Here is a 15,532-nt window from a genome sequence, read left to right on the forward strand (position 1 = left end):
TGCTCCATTTTCCAGCTTCAAAGATGTAGATCCAAGGCCCTTGACTGCATAATTGTTATTGTCTCCTAGCTCCACAGCATGATATGATTGTTCCTTTGATTGAGTATGAAGTTGTCTGCTTTCTCTTGGCATATGTCTTGATGCTCCATTATCAATGATCCATGCATTGTCATCATCAAGAGTACCTGTAAGTGCAACCAAGAATCCTTCGATTTTGACCCTCTTAGATAGGTTGTAGAAGATCCTTCCAATTCCATCTTCCTGCAATTCTTATGATATTGAATCCCATCTTCAAGTAACTTGCCATAAACTCCTTTTTGTTTGAGACAAAAAAGTGATCTCCAACCTTCTTCGACCTTAGCTCTGATACCATGTTGAGAAATCAATGCTAGTAGTAATTAGGGTTTGATTTCTCTTCTTTGATAATTACTTGTGAATTATGTTGGCTTCTTTTACTTCCTTATTATATTATGTTTCATCAAGCAATTACCAATATATGTGTATATGAAGATCACAACAACAAGAGACACAAGATGTAGGCGAACAGCGACGGCAAACCCCTATAAAGGGAAAACCCAGTCAAAACTCTTCCTTCAGTAGATTCAAAGACAAAATTAAATAGTCCAAGGCCTTTTTAACCTAGACACAGACTTCCCCCAATCACCATGTCAGTCCTTCCTTCTTCTTCAAGTGATGTTCTCCCAGTAGAAATTTCGATCTAGAACTTCGACTTAGTAGCAACAAAATTTCAGCCTCCCCAGCAATAGAACTTCGACCTGCAGTAGAATTCAGAATTTCGGCCCCAGCAATAGCCCAATAACTTCGCACGTGTGAGAGAAAGATGGCCCAAAACTTCGACTTTGTCTTCTCCTTCAATCTTCTTCCTTCTCTTGGAATTTCGCACCTTTTTTTGCCTCTCTTTCTTGAGTATCGACCTTGTTGAGTGAGTGAGAAAACGGATCGAACTGCCTGTCTATATATAGCCTCTTCAAGGGGTCAAATTGCCCTAATGTAGGCTGACCTCATCATCATAGGGCTGACTTGGTGTGGAGTCAAATGACCTATTTGACTAAAAAATAATTCTTTTTACATGATACAAAAGCCCAAGAAGGGTCCAATAAAATTTACAATAACTCTATTGACTCAATATAAAACCTAGAATCCTACAATGGAGGCTTTGACCTATAAACATGATGACCCAAGCATGAAACACATGCTTTAATAAGTCATTATTAAATTTCTTTTGACAAATAAATGACATTATACAATTATGAAGACCGAACCTAGTTACATTTTTCAACAAGTATGCCCATCATTTTGAGGGTGATACGCTGAACTAAAGTTCAAATCAGTTCCAAGTTTCTTCCATAAAGTCCTCTAGAAATGTCCCAAGGATCAGGTATCTCTATTTGAAACAATGCTCTTGGGCACTCCATGCAATCTCACCACTTCTTTAAAGAACAAATTAGCAACATGGGTAGCATCGTTGATTTTAAAACAAGGGATGAAATGGGCCTGTTGACCACTACGTGTTAATGACCCATAGCAGTACACCCCCTTTTTTCGCAAAAGGGATAGCACTTGATCGATGTGTCTGTGTCATCCAGATATCATTATCAACTTGACTTCCAAGATGTTATGTAAACCCTTTCTGCATGTGTATACTGTAAATAATCTCAACAAATCTGTGTCATGTATGTAACGACCTAGGTAAACTTACTTTTCTAGTGACGATCTCCATTCTAGAAGGTTTTTTGTCTCATCGATCCATTCTTGGATGGGCGGCAAAGTTTTCCTCCAGTCTTACCCCAAAGCTGGAATGGATTTTGTCGCTAGGATCTTAGGCGAGTCCTAGTGTTTTAGATCGAGTCTATGTAAAAGTGATTTGGGAATAATCCTAGCTATTTGGTTAGGTTATTTTATTACAAATTGTTTGGTTTGCTGGATTATATTTGTGTCGCAGAAATGGGTGGTTTGTGAGGGTCTATTACAAATGGGTTTTCCCCCTTATGATATAAAAAAATGAAAAACATGATGTAAAGTGTCCTAAGGGTTGGAAAAATAATTTATTCCCTCATAGGTTAATTAATTAAATTTTCTGGCAAAAAATTAATTAAAATCCTAAACCATAAATTTAATTAATTCTAAGTCCTAGATAAATTTAAATTCTCCAAAGGCAAAATTCGTCAGTCCTAAAAAATTAAATTTTAAGAGGTCCAGGAACTAAGGTAAATTAATTATTTTGATATATTTTAAACCTTTGATCCCTGAGTTTAAGTCAAAGTCAATTTTTTGGGGAAATTAACTCAAAAATTTAATTTTTTGAGTTAATTAAAATGCATTTAATAGAAAATTTCAAATTTCCTCAAGAATCAAATATTTTCGACGGATGAGATTAAAATAAATTTTAATCTTCATTAATGGTCGATATTGCTTTGACGATAATCACTCCAACTAGTCGTTGGGAGATTAATCTTTAAATAGGAAGTCATTTGTCAGTTGATCCATCCGATCTTTGAATCATGTACTAACTTCTCAAGCTCTATTGTATACTTTTTTGAATTAATGCAAAGGTCTTTGGGGTTTCAACGTGTTGTGGTGTTCCTCTTCATGAATATATGGTAACATTGTTTTAATTTCTACTTAATAGTATGTGAAAACTATCAACTAAGTCACCTGACACGGGGATTCAGGACACATAGGATTCGAGATTCGTGGTGTCAGATTCGGACACGCTGACCCCCCCAGAACAGGGCACGTTATGACACGTTATATATTATTTTATTAAATATATATATATATATATATATTATAAAATTTATATATATATATATTAAAAATTAGATATTATCATATTTCTTACACAAATTTTAAGACAACTGTAGTTTTCTCATTAAGTCATCAAATCAAAATGTGTTACATAGATAGCGTTGGTGCAATGCCAATGGCAAATAGAAATAGAAAATATAAAACAACTACAGGTATACAAGCCTCAAGGCATCAATCAGCATCAGAATCAGCATCACTGTCCCCATCATCATGGTCCCCACTGCTCTCCTCCACATCCTCCTCCTCCCCTGTATCCATAGTCGCCTCTGCATCTGCTGGTATGGAGGTTGACCCCTCTAAGTCATCAAATCTAACAGGCTCTAGCACTAGATCATTGAGATCCATGTTGGCCAATGCCAACTCAACAGTGGTGTCCAGACCCATATCATCAGGAATAGTGTTACTTGGGAGCGGGAACGAAAGCAGGGAGCGGGAGCGACATATTCAGAAGCTCTTGGTTTGGTGCTCTTGATTAAATACGAGTTCCATACCCTAATACATGACAAAATTCAATGGAAACATTGCAATCCCCCAATCTTAAAATCTTGAAAAATTGATAACTCTGCTGGATTTTGAATGAAATCTAAAATTCTACTTTCTCCATATGAAATCCAATGAGGCCGGAACCACTCTAAAACATCCTGAGTCATTTCATGGTAATGTTAAAAGTTTAAGTAAAAGGATGAAAATGAAGATTAAGGAGAATGTCACTTTTACTTTAAGAATTTAACATTACCATGAATACTAGGGCCTAGACTTGATCATGGAGCTGCCAAAATGCTCTACTCCTTGCTGCAACAGCACAAATCACTTGCCAAATGAAAATATTAATGAGCAAACACACCCTTTTCTTTCTCGCACTGAGCTTAGCGAGTCCTGGAAACAGGGCACGTGTCCCAAAATCGCGACACGCGTCTGAAAATCGCGACACGCCCTCGGATTCGCCGGATTCGGGATTCGCATGGGGTTTAGGACGAATCCGGTGACTTAGACTATCAATCAATAACTCTCTTAGAATAATTTGAATACAGGTATCTTATTCAATTTGTTGGATCTAGGGTAACATTTTTAATTTTGATTGAATTAGTAGGTATTTCTATTTCTTCATAATTTTATTGTTATTCTATTTCTCTACTTGGTTTGATGGTTGATCTAGTGTTTGCAGAAAATCTTTAAGGTTTTCATTGAGCGTTTGGGGATAGTCCTCAGTTGGACCAACCAACTTTCGACATATATTTTTTGAAGAGCTTACTTCACATAAGCTCCAGGATTTATCTAACAATAAATTTTTTTTAAGGATGTTCTTGGGCTAGTACCTCTCTAAAATTTCAAAATCTTTTAAATATTTTGTGGAAAAATTGATAGATCTAGCTATTAAAAGCCTTAGATTATCAGATCTGGGAGCAGAGTTGAACTCATACTCCTTAGATCTGATAGATTTGTAGATTATTTGTATAGATCTGTAAATTATTTGTATAGATCTGTAATTTATTTGCGTAGATCTGAGATTTGTGTAACATAATTTTAAATTCTAACATTTGGGTTTTTGGGATTTTCTCTATTTTTGTATATATTAGGTCTTGGGCATTTCAATTTTTGCCTGTGCAGGTACAAATTTGAAAATCAGCCAAGGAAATCTTCAAATTTGAGCCAGATCTACACCCTGGAGGGCAAGATCTGGGCTCAAAGATTGTTTGCAGGTATAGATCTGAAAATTTATCCAAGGATATCTTCAGATCTAAGCCAGATCTAGATCTAGGCTCAGAAATTTGTTTGCAAGGAAGAAACGATAAAGATCATTCGGCAAAGATTTCAGATCTGGGGTTTCATAGAATAAATTCTGAAGATTGATTTAAAGGCAAGATTCTAAGGTCAAGGTTTAAAATTTTTTTAGGGCCAGAGAGCCCCAATCCCTCTCAGCCCAACTTCCTCCTTCTCTGCGTTTTCCTATCCTTCAGCGAGATTGTAGTGCAAAGGAGGAAGAGTGCTAGTGGATTTGAAAGCATTTCTGGGAGGCTGAATTATTGGAGATTGCAAGGTCGAATTGCTGAAGCGAGAATTTCGCGAGGCCAAACGTTGTGTGAGGGGAAAGCACAATGCCGAGTTGCTAGTGAAGAGGTGAACCGAATTCTTCAATTCGAATTTCTTTAGAGTCTGATTCCCAATGGGCTGAAATTCCTAGGGCCAAATTCTTCCAGTGGGGCCAAGTTGCAGGTTCCAATCAATGCATATTTCCTTGTAATTTTTCTGCAGGTGGAACCCTAATTTTCCTGAGAATAATTAATGAAGGAAAATTGTTGTGAGTGTTTAATCTGTTGTACTGTGTGATTGGTCTCTTTCTGATTTTATTTCTACTCCATATAAATTTCTATAAGTTAAAATACCAGTGATCTTATTTTTCAACAATTCAGAATTTAGTTGGTTAATAAATTAAATTGTTGGGAATAAATAATTGTTGCGAGAAAATAAATCTGGGTTGTATTAGGAGATTTAACAAAAGTCGGTCAAATTCACACATTTAAGCTCTTCACATTCAGAAATGTGATTATATGCTCAAATTGACTTTTATGTTTAAGTACTCTAATCAGTTTCATGTTATATTCCAAACTGTGATCTGCCCTCTACCTAGCATTCAATACTACTCTCTGGTTTGACAAATCAATCAACATTTTTCTACCAGTCTAAGTTTCAGACTCCAGAGAAGATTTTCGATAAACGCTAAGTAACACTTGCCATTTAACTGATTAAAACAAAACTTTAGAGTTGAACTTCAAACCCAATTTGAGTATTTGTCTTGCTTTGATAAAATTTTCTTCAAAAAGATAGCTGGCAATATAAATGGAAAATACTTTAAATACAGTATTAGTCAATTAAATGCAATAGCCCAATTAATTGAATTGATATTATTTCATAACACCAACCTTTGGCCGAATTGGAAGCACGCCTGGAAAGTCTTTGGAAATACAACTAATTACTTCTTCACCTATGTCCCATCCCTCATTGGTCTCAAGGACACCACCAACCATCACAAGTGGAAAAGACTCCAATCCATCTGCAACAGACAAGCATTCGCAACATAAACAAACCCTCAAAAAGTGATGTAAAATACCAGACGTATAATCATTCACCTACCATTACATCAGATATGCCTCTATGTGGATTACAAACAAAATAGATATTACACATTACACTTTGCATAAATGCAATGACACTAGCAAAATTGAAGGAAAAGCTGCAATCTCAAATTTCTTCTGCCTTATCTCACTGACATATGGTTTCTCAGAAATAATGAAAGAATCATCAATAGAGCTTGTCTAACATCATCCCTAGAGAATTTCATGCAAAAACTAATCTCCCAACTTTTGATGAATCTGATGGATTCCTTTTACATATTGAGACAACAGTTTGCATGCACAATAATACTAAGAAATGCATGGGCATGTGCAAGAGAGTAAAAGGACATGCAATAACTTTGTCCACTGAAAACTCCACAATGAAAACAAAGCCTCCCAATACTCTATCAATCTGCTGAATTCTTTTATAGATTGGAACAAAAATTTGTGTGCTCGCTGATGCTCAATAAGCACCTGGGTATATGCAAGAGAGTAACAAAATAGAAACTAATTTAAACCTCTGTAAAATTAGTGATAATCTATCTGATCTCAAAAGTATGTACAAATTAAGGATATTGTATCTCTTAATGAAAGACTTTTACCTTTCCCACTCAAACCCAGTCTCTGGACAACAGCTTTTACGCTGGCAGCAAGCTCTTGAACAGCAATGACAAAAATATTCTGTGCCACTTTATCACCTGCTCCTGCACAAGCCTTTACCACAGGAGCAAGTGCAGCTATGCGGGCCCAAGAAGGATCTGCATAAGTCCATCTGCAGAAAATTAAATAAGCAAGCAGCTTTGATATGTTTCCAGAATTTGCCTAGCAAGCATAAGCAAAACACAATCTTTATATTGTGATCATTGATAATAATAAATCACAGATATCTCATGTGTGTAGACCCGAGATGAACAAGCAAGAATGTAACACAGAAAAATGTTCCACATATACAAGACAATTGTATTGATATTTATAACAAATTGAACAATCCTCAGGATTACAGCTAATTAATCTCCATGGTTATGATGGAGCAAGGGACCTGAACAACCATTAGGAGAGAGTCATTTACCATACCAAGTACTTCTAAGTTCTCACATAACTAAGAGAATTGGCAAAAAATGGTGTAATTGTCACACAATGCAAAATAATTGCTTCTTTAGTTCTGAATCAAGAAATGCTTTAAACATTGCAGTCTGCAGACATTCAAAAATCCTGTGAATAAAAATGTAATATTTCTAACCAGAAAACCATTTCTTTGAAAATGAAAATTGATGTGGGAAATGAGATTTCTGTGTGTCATAGGGATCCTGAATGCATGAAGCATTTATGGCATCCAAGAAGCTATGGTGCTACAGTAAAAGATGTTAACAAAGCCTGCATTTTACAAAATATATAGAAACATAAATCATTTGCAAGTCTGCTATAATTGTTACATAGTAAATACTGCATTTACAGCTTTACAAAAATTATGGTTACGGGTACTAACGCATCACAACATACAATAAATGTCTATATTGGATGAAATACATAGTGATAAAATGCTTAATGTTCTACAGGGAAGCGTCCCCTAGGGTGGGATGCACACACCTAAGACAGGGGGATGCCTAGGGAAGCGTTTCCTCGTGTCCCCCTTTTGAAGAGATGTAGGAACACGCAGGAGGAAACGTTTCCCCAGTGTGGGAGACATGCTTCCCCAAAAGGGGTGCTTGTGGACGTCCCCCTCAAAAAGGGCTAAGCATCCCCCTTTAATTTTGCTTGAAAACAATAATTTATGAGTGGAAAATCTTAATATTCAACCCTAGGGCCCTACTATTGCTATGTAATTAATGGCAATGTTAACTTCTTAAAGTAAAAGTACTTTTACTTAATTTTTTGTTGAATTTTTTAAACTATGGTCGGACTTCATAATGTATATTTTAGCATAAGTTACTAGGAAACATAAACGGATACGGATCCAGATTTGGATTCGGATACAAGTTCCCCAGATTTCTGAAAAGCAAGGATCCAAATACACTACTATTTTTTTTAAATTTAAAAATCATATTCAAAGCAATGTTCCACCAAGACTCCAGGATGGGGAGACGCACAACGGGGACGTGTGGGAGTACCCTCAAATTTTAGGGCAATTTAGGGGGGACGTCGGGGTATATAATTTTTTTCTTTTTAATTTATTTATATATATATATATATATATATTTCAAATTCATACTCAATAATGAAAGCATAAATACAATGATACATACATAATTGAATTAAATAATGAAATACATTGATCCATACTCATCATCCTTACTAATACCTACATGATTCATCCATAGACCACGAGATTCAATAATGAAATACTCTGATCCATATTCATTATTCACCACTCTAGAATCTACATTGATTTAAAAATTAAATTCATCATTCATCATTCTAGATTCTAAATTGATTTAAAATTAAAATTCATCATTCATAATTCTAGACTCTAATTAGTACTAAGCAAAATATACTATAATAGATACTGAAATTTGAAGACTGGAATAGTAAATTGATATAACTGAAACTCAAAAACAGTGGAGTGATGAGTCTAAAAGTCACTCTAAAGTACACAGATGGTGTTATGTAAAAAAATCAGTTAATTTTCGGTTATTTTTTAATTCTAGGTTTAATTAGATGAAAGGGCACGATCATAAGATCATGCCCTTTCCCAAAGGGTGCCCATGGCGGTGTATAAGCCAGGCAACCCATTGTAAACATCATTATCTGTAATTCATCATATTAATAAAATATTTATATATATCAATTCTGCATATATCTTAAATTCTCTGTTTCATTGGTATCAGAGCGGTTGAATCCTCTCGCCTGTACGGGTTCAGGCATCCATCCACTGCTGTCACTGTACGTATCACTATTCTATCCGCTGCCATATTCACTACTGACACCCTGTCCGCCCTCTCCGCACACCGTCTGCCTTGTCTGCCGCCCGCACACTATGATAGAAACCACTCACGCACATTTCCATACCCTGTTTCGCCATAAATCCCCAGTCTGTACGCTGTACAACAAAAAATTGGTTGTCGTTTACACTAGCAGCCACCGGAGTCTTTACCGCACACCGCGTTCCTTGTTGCCTACCGTCTACAGCCGTCATATTGCTATTTTATTATCAGCCCCGTCCCAAATCAGTAACCTATCATTAAATTGCGGTGAAATTTGCAGATTGTAAGCCCTTAAACACATACCAAGGAGAGTAATCCGCAGTTAAAAAAAACGCATATCCGACAAGGCAATCCGGATAACCTGCTGTTATAATTCGAATAGCAGGGTCATCAATCCCATATCACCGCTCGCGTCCTGCTCGTCTGCCCACCGCCCGTCCGCTGTCCAACTGTTGTGCAACCGCCCGGAAGACTTACCACTGCCATCGTAATCTCTGTGGGGATATTCGCTTGAGTTTTGTTTTTCCTTTGAACAGTGAACGGAGGTGACCCCCCACCAGTAAACGTGACGGTCGACAAAGACTTAATAGATATAACGTGACGTATATTATATATATATAATATATATATATAACGTTTGTTTATATATAATATATATATAACGATTGTTTATATATAACATCAAAAATATATATATAATATATAATATAATTATATGTATATGTTATATATAATACACAATTTAATTTAGTTATAAGTTTTATATATATATATAAAAAGTTAATTTAATTAATTAAATTATTTTAATTAATTAAAAAGTTATATATATATATATATATATATATATATATAATTTAATTAATTAAAAGTTATATATATATATGTTAATTTAATTAATTAAATTTATTTTAATTAATTAAAATTTATTTTAGCAAAAAAAAAAAGGAGGGAGGAAAAATATTTTAGCTGGCAAATAAATACACGCCCCCGCAAACCCGCTCAATGTCGACAATGACAATGGCGGATTTCCAAAAAAGGTTGTTGGATGTAGAGCATAAGATAAATAACAACCACGACGAGGTCAGTAAAAGATTAAATGAAGTCGAGAGCAAGCTGGGGGAGCAAGCGGACAAAATCAAAAATCTTGAAGATACGACAAATCGAATAGAGATAAAAATGGAAAGTCAACATGTCCAAACAGGAGTAAACTTCAAAGAGGTCTTAACAATGCTAAAAGTTCTGTGTAAAAGGTCGAATTGTACGCCCGAACAACTGCTAAAAGAAGGTGAAGAGAATCAAGAACACCTTTCGTCAGATTCAACTAAGTCCACAGACTCTCATGACAAAGTTGAATCCCCAAAAAAATCAGTGACACCCCACCAAGAAGCGAGTAACACAGCCTTTACAAACAAGCAACTCTGGGATAACTTTACCAATCAACACCCTTTTTTCGCTCAACCAGTAGCAACATACCAGCGACGGGCAAAAGTCGAGATGCCTAAATTCGATGGAAACGAAAAAAACAATGTTGCATGGATAAATAAGGCAGAAGAATACTTTGAGATATATGACATCACTGACGATGACGAAAAGCTCAGACATGCATCCATGAAAATGGAGGGAGAAGCATATAACTGGTATATGTGGTGGAAAAAGACAACACATGTCATTAGCTGGAGGAAATTTAAAGATGCATTCTTCAAAAGATTCCAAGGTGTAAAGGAAGAAGAGTTCTTTTCAAAACTCATCAAACTACGACAAAAAGAAAGTGTCGATGAATACACTCAAGAATGGGAGACCTTAGTAACACAAGTACCTGGGTTATCAGAATCTCGTCTAATTTAGTCATACATCTCGGGACTCAAAACCCATTTACAAGCAGAACTTGAGATGCATGATATTACATCTATAGAAGAAGCAAGACGAAAAGCAAAAACAGCGAAAAGAAATCCGAACCAATATTTTGGTCAACAGCGGAAAAAGCTTATGCAAGACGAAGGATACCCCAGTATGTGGACTCAAATAATACAAGATATGTTCCACCACATCGTCGTGAAGATGAAAAATCTAATGTGGAAATGCAAAGGATAAAAAAGGGTAAATGTAAACGCTGTGGTGAGAAGTGGGACCCCAAACATAGATGTGTTAAAGGAAAAGAACCAAAGAACCTATATAATTGTGAAGCAACCAATGATTCGAACAGTGAAGATTATGACAGAAGACACAGAAGACGCCGCAGAATTCTCACCAGAATTAGATGACGGAAGTATTCCGCAAGTGTCATTATCAGCCATGACAGGTATATCACAACCTCAGACCTTAAAGTTAAAAGGACACATAAAGAAGAACAACGTAGTGGTTCTCATCGACTCTGGAAGCACACACAATTTTTTAGATACAACTGTGGCAAAGAGACTCAATATATTTTCATTTCCCTTACCAAACATGAAAGTGATGATAGCTAACGATAAGAAGATTGAAAAGGTGGGAAAATGCCATAAGGTTAAATTGCAGATTCAAGACTTCAGTTTAGAGTCTCCGTTTTTCACAGTACCGTTAGGAGGAGTAGATGTAGTCTTAGGTATCCAATGGCTACGAACTTTAGGTACTTATGCCGCCAACCATCAAGTACAATTTATAAAATTCAAAAAGGGTTGTCAGAAGTACAAACTACATGGATTCCAAGCACCAGAAAATCATGTTGTATCATCATCTCAGATGATGAAGCTGAGTCGAAGAAGAGCACCTGCTTATGCAATACAATGTCACCAATTAGAAATGTTATCTGCAAATATGACCAGAGAAGAATCACCAGAGATTCAAGACCTACCTATGAAGATGCCGCCTAGTAGGGAAATTGAGCATAGAACAGAAGTTAAAGCAGGGTCAGACCTTGTCAACATCAAGCCATACCGATATCCACATCTCCAAAAAACGGAAATTGAGAGATTAATCCAAAACCTTTTACAGTGTGTGACATTGATTATCTTGGAATATCTGCTCAAGTGGAAGGACTTCCCAAAGAAGACGTTTCTTGGGAGAATGAAGCATTTTGTCAACAACATCCGTCGTTGCGCATGCTTTGAGGACAAAGCATTCTTTCAAGAGAAAGGCAATGTTATGTAAAAAAATTAGTTAATTTTAGGTTATTTTTTAATTCTAGGTTTAATTAGATGAAAGGGCACAATCATAAGATCATGCCCTTTCCCAAAGGGTGCCCATGGCGGTATATAAGCCAGGCAACCCATTGTAAACATCATTATCTGTAATTCATCATATTAATAAAATATTTATATATATCAATTCTGCATATATCTTAAATTCTCTGTTTCAGATGGCTTGGTGCTCTTGATTAAATACTAATTCCATACCCTTGTACATGACAAAATGCAATGGAAACATTGCGATCCATCGAATCTTGAATTCCTCAAAAATTGTTAAGTCTGCTGGATTTTGAGTGAGATCTAAAATTCTACTTTCTCCATATGAAATCCAATGAGGTTAGAACTACTCTCAAACATCCTGAGTCATTTCATAAAAATAGTTTATTGTTCGTAAAGATCCTATATCGTTCCATTTTCATACAATGAAATTTCAATAAATATTCCATTGTATGAAAATGCAATATTTATTGAAATTTCCTGATTGCCCGGCTACTACTATTTAGTGTGTGGTTCAAGCCCCAAAAGCAGTTGTCCTTCTTTATCTAAGCATGGGATTTCAAATATCAATATATGGAATTTCCATATATTAATATCTATATATCAATATCTATGTTAAAAATTTAAGTAAAAGGATGAAAATGAAAAATAAAGGAGAATGTCACTTTTACTTTAAGAATTTATCATTTCCATGAATTGCATAGCATTAGTAGGGCAATATGGTCAAATACTAGGTTTCCCTTGTCATAAATCATTGTTTACAAGCAAATTTAAGGGGGAACACATAGCCCATTTTGAGGGGGGAGTCGCGTCCCCCACACTGGGGAAACGTCCCCCTTTGTGTCTCCCCAAAAGGGAGACGTGGGGAAATGTTTCCCCAGACATCCCCCCGTCCCGGGTGCGTGGGGTGCGAAGGGTGCACGCACCCGACCTTGGGGGACGCGTCCCCGTAAAACACTGATTCAAAGTTAAAAATCAAAACCAATGTTGCATGAAGCGGGGACACGGAAGCGTCATTTTCCAAAAATCTAGGAAATGAAGCGTCTACTCTACATATATATATATATATATATATATATATATATATATATATATATATATATATATATATATGCATTTATACTCTGTTGTCGCACAGATTGTCATGACAACGCTCAGACCGGGGGCTGTCACCCTGATCCTCGATCTCTCCGTTTAAGCCTGTCTCCCGCGGCTAAAGGGGGGTAGACCCTATAGGAAAATGGATGACCAACTGTGAATTAGTTGGGTTGGGAGACACGAAGGGAAACCAGAACTAAATTTATTAAATTAATAGACCAGTGCCTGATTAAACGATTATTTATCAAATGCTGCAGAGATATGAACTCATTAACAATCGTTTTATCATCAAACAACAAAGATTAACTTTTACCACATGCGAGATAATCAATAAATGCTTAATGGCTTAATGATACTCCAGCAATTAAAATTTCGAAAGTTAAAGTGCTTTAAACAACCACGTAAGATGCTAGCCAGAGATTACATTCATATAGTTAATCTTCGAATGAACATTTAAGCATGTTAAAAAATGATAAACATTAATTCCCACATCAAAATTTTGGCCTCAGCAGAAAAGATAAAACATGACAAATTCCTGAGCCAAGACTCAATCTGGCAAAAACTTTCTCAAAAAATATTTTTATGTTTTTCAAATAAAACAAAAATCTAAATAAATAAAACTTAAATCTAAAGAAAATTCTAAACTATAATTTTTTATTTTTTATTTTTATTTTTTTGGTTTGTTTGTTAAAGTTAAAAAAGGTTTAAATCTAAATGAAAACAAAACTAGAAAAATTAAACTTTTTTATTTTTTTATTTATTTTTTAGATCAAACTTTAAACAAAATTAATTCTAAACTAAATTAAATCAAAAAATCTAAACTAAATAAAAGAAACCCTTTTTGCTTTCTGAAACTTTTTATTTTTTATGATGTTTTTGATATTATTTTTAAAATTAAACTAAAACAAAAACAAACTATAATATATCTGAAGACTATTAAATATGATCTAATATATGCAAAAGGGTAAAATTTATGAAATCTAAAAATTAAAGCTACAATTCAAAACCTAAAAAAAAATCGATATTTTTTTTAAATATTTACGTACTTCAAAAAAAAATAAAAAGAAACATACGTTAACTAAAATACTCTATTCTAAACCTAAGATCAAAGCCCAAAAGAAATAAAATAAAGTTAATGCCTAATCTTAAAAAATGAAAACCGATTCACATAAAAACAACAATACGCTAACCTGAACTGATACGGCTTACCCAAAATCGATTTTTCTGTTTTGTTTTTAGCTGTTGCGGATGTGCAGGGAGCTTAACGGCCGCAGAAGAACAACTGAATGGAGGAGCTCTATGGTGGAGGGCTCGGCACAGGATTGCGGGTGAGAAGCATCAACAATGGAGAGGGATGGATTCACAATGGCAACAAAAGTATTCACGCGGAGAGATGGGCGCAATGCCAGCAAAGGATGGCAGCGTGAAGATTTGAAACAAAACGTTGGAGATGAGTGGGGTTTCGCGTGAGGGATGAGAGGACGCAGGGATTACAGTGATTTGCTTGCGGATGGAACTGCACAATGGACACTGGAATTGCAACGATGGAGCTCTGGTGATGATATGTTGGAGTAAAACGCAGAGGTAAAAAAAATGAAACGTATGGGCAATGGACAGGCAGAAAGCGTGAGGATTCGCTGATCTGGGCAGCAATGCTGATTGGTTGAATCGCTAATTCGAATAATGGCAACAACTTTATTGATCTGGACAACTTAGGAATGGTAATAAGAGCTGCATGGGAGCAGCGGATACGTTGAAAATAACAAGGCTGCGCAGAGAGTGCTTTGCGGGAGTTGGCTGGTTCAGCCGAGAACTTCCCCAAACGCCCATTGATTTTCTCAATAAGGGTTTCCTGCACGACTCACTTCAACCATCAATAAAGAGAGAAAAAACAGTACTAGATCCCAGATGCAATGGAGATACCTGCCATTATTTCAAAAATTCTAATACCATTCAAACCCTAGTAAGTGAACAAGATACCTGTGTTCAACAATACTCTAATCAAGTTATTACTAATGGCTGAAAATAAAATTATGCAGAAAATAAAATAGCTCACAGCACTTTCAGGAGAGTAACACCAACAAGATTTCAACCCCAAAGTCTTTCTTTATTTGCACCAGAAAAAGTTTACAAGAGAGCTTTCTTCAGCACAAGATTCACAGATCGAATCTGATCTCAAATGACCCCTAGCACCCTATTTAAAGGAAAAAATCCCAACGGCTAGTTCGAGTGATCCATGTCAAACTAATCTCAACCGTCGATGAGGATCAAGATTTCTTTTAATCTCATCCGTCGAATTTTTAAATGCATTTTAATATATTAAAAATTAAAATTCTGCATTTATTTACTCAAAATTTTGACTTATTATTATTTTATTATATATTTTTAAAATTTTTAGTTTATTTTATTT

The 15,532-nt window shown here is 35.5% G+C and overlaps 1 protein-coding gene across 1 annotated transcript in view; it reads right to left on the reverse strand.

Moving 5' to 3' along the window:
- Positions 1-15,532, reverse strand: part of LOC149226193 (Actin-like ATPase superfamily protein) — a 275,955-nt gene that overhangs the window by 45,264 nt on the left and 215,159 nt on the right. Inside the window, exons 5-6 of the mRNA XM_089377426.1 lie at positions 6,545-6,714; positions 5,751-5,881 (exon numbers count right to left, since the gene is read on the reverse strand). Coding sequence (XP_089233552.1) covers positions 5,751-5,881; positions 6,545-6,714 — 301 coding nt within the window. The remainder of the gene's footprint in view (positions 1-5,750; positions 5,882-6,544; positions 6,715-15,532) is intronic.

Source organism: Pinus tabuliformis, chromosome J, assembly GCF_031772625.1.
Source record: "Pinus tabuliformis cultivar Carrire ecotype Pingquan chromosome J, CPIR1, whole genome shotgun sequence".
Lineage (NCBI taxonomy): Eukaryota > Viridiplantae > Streptophyta > Pinopsida > Pinales > Pinaceae > Pinus > Pinus tabuliformis.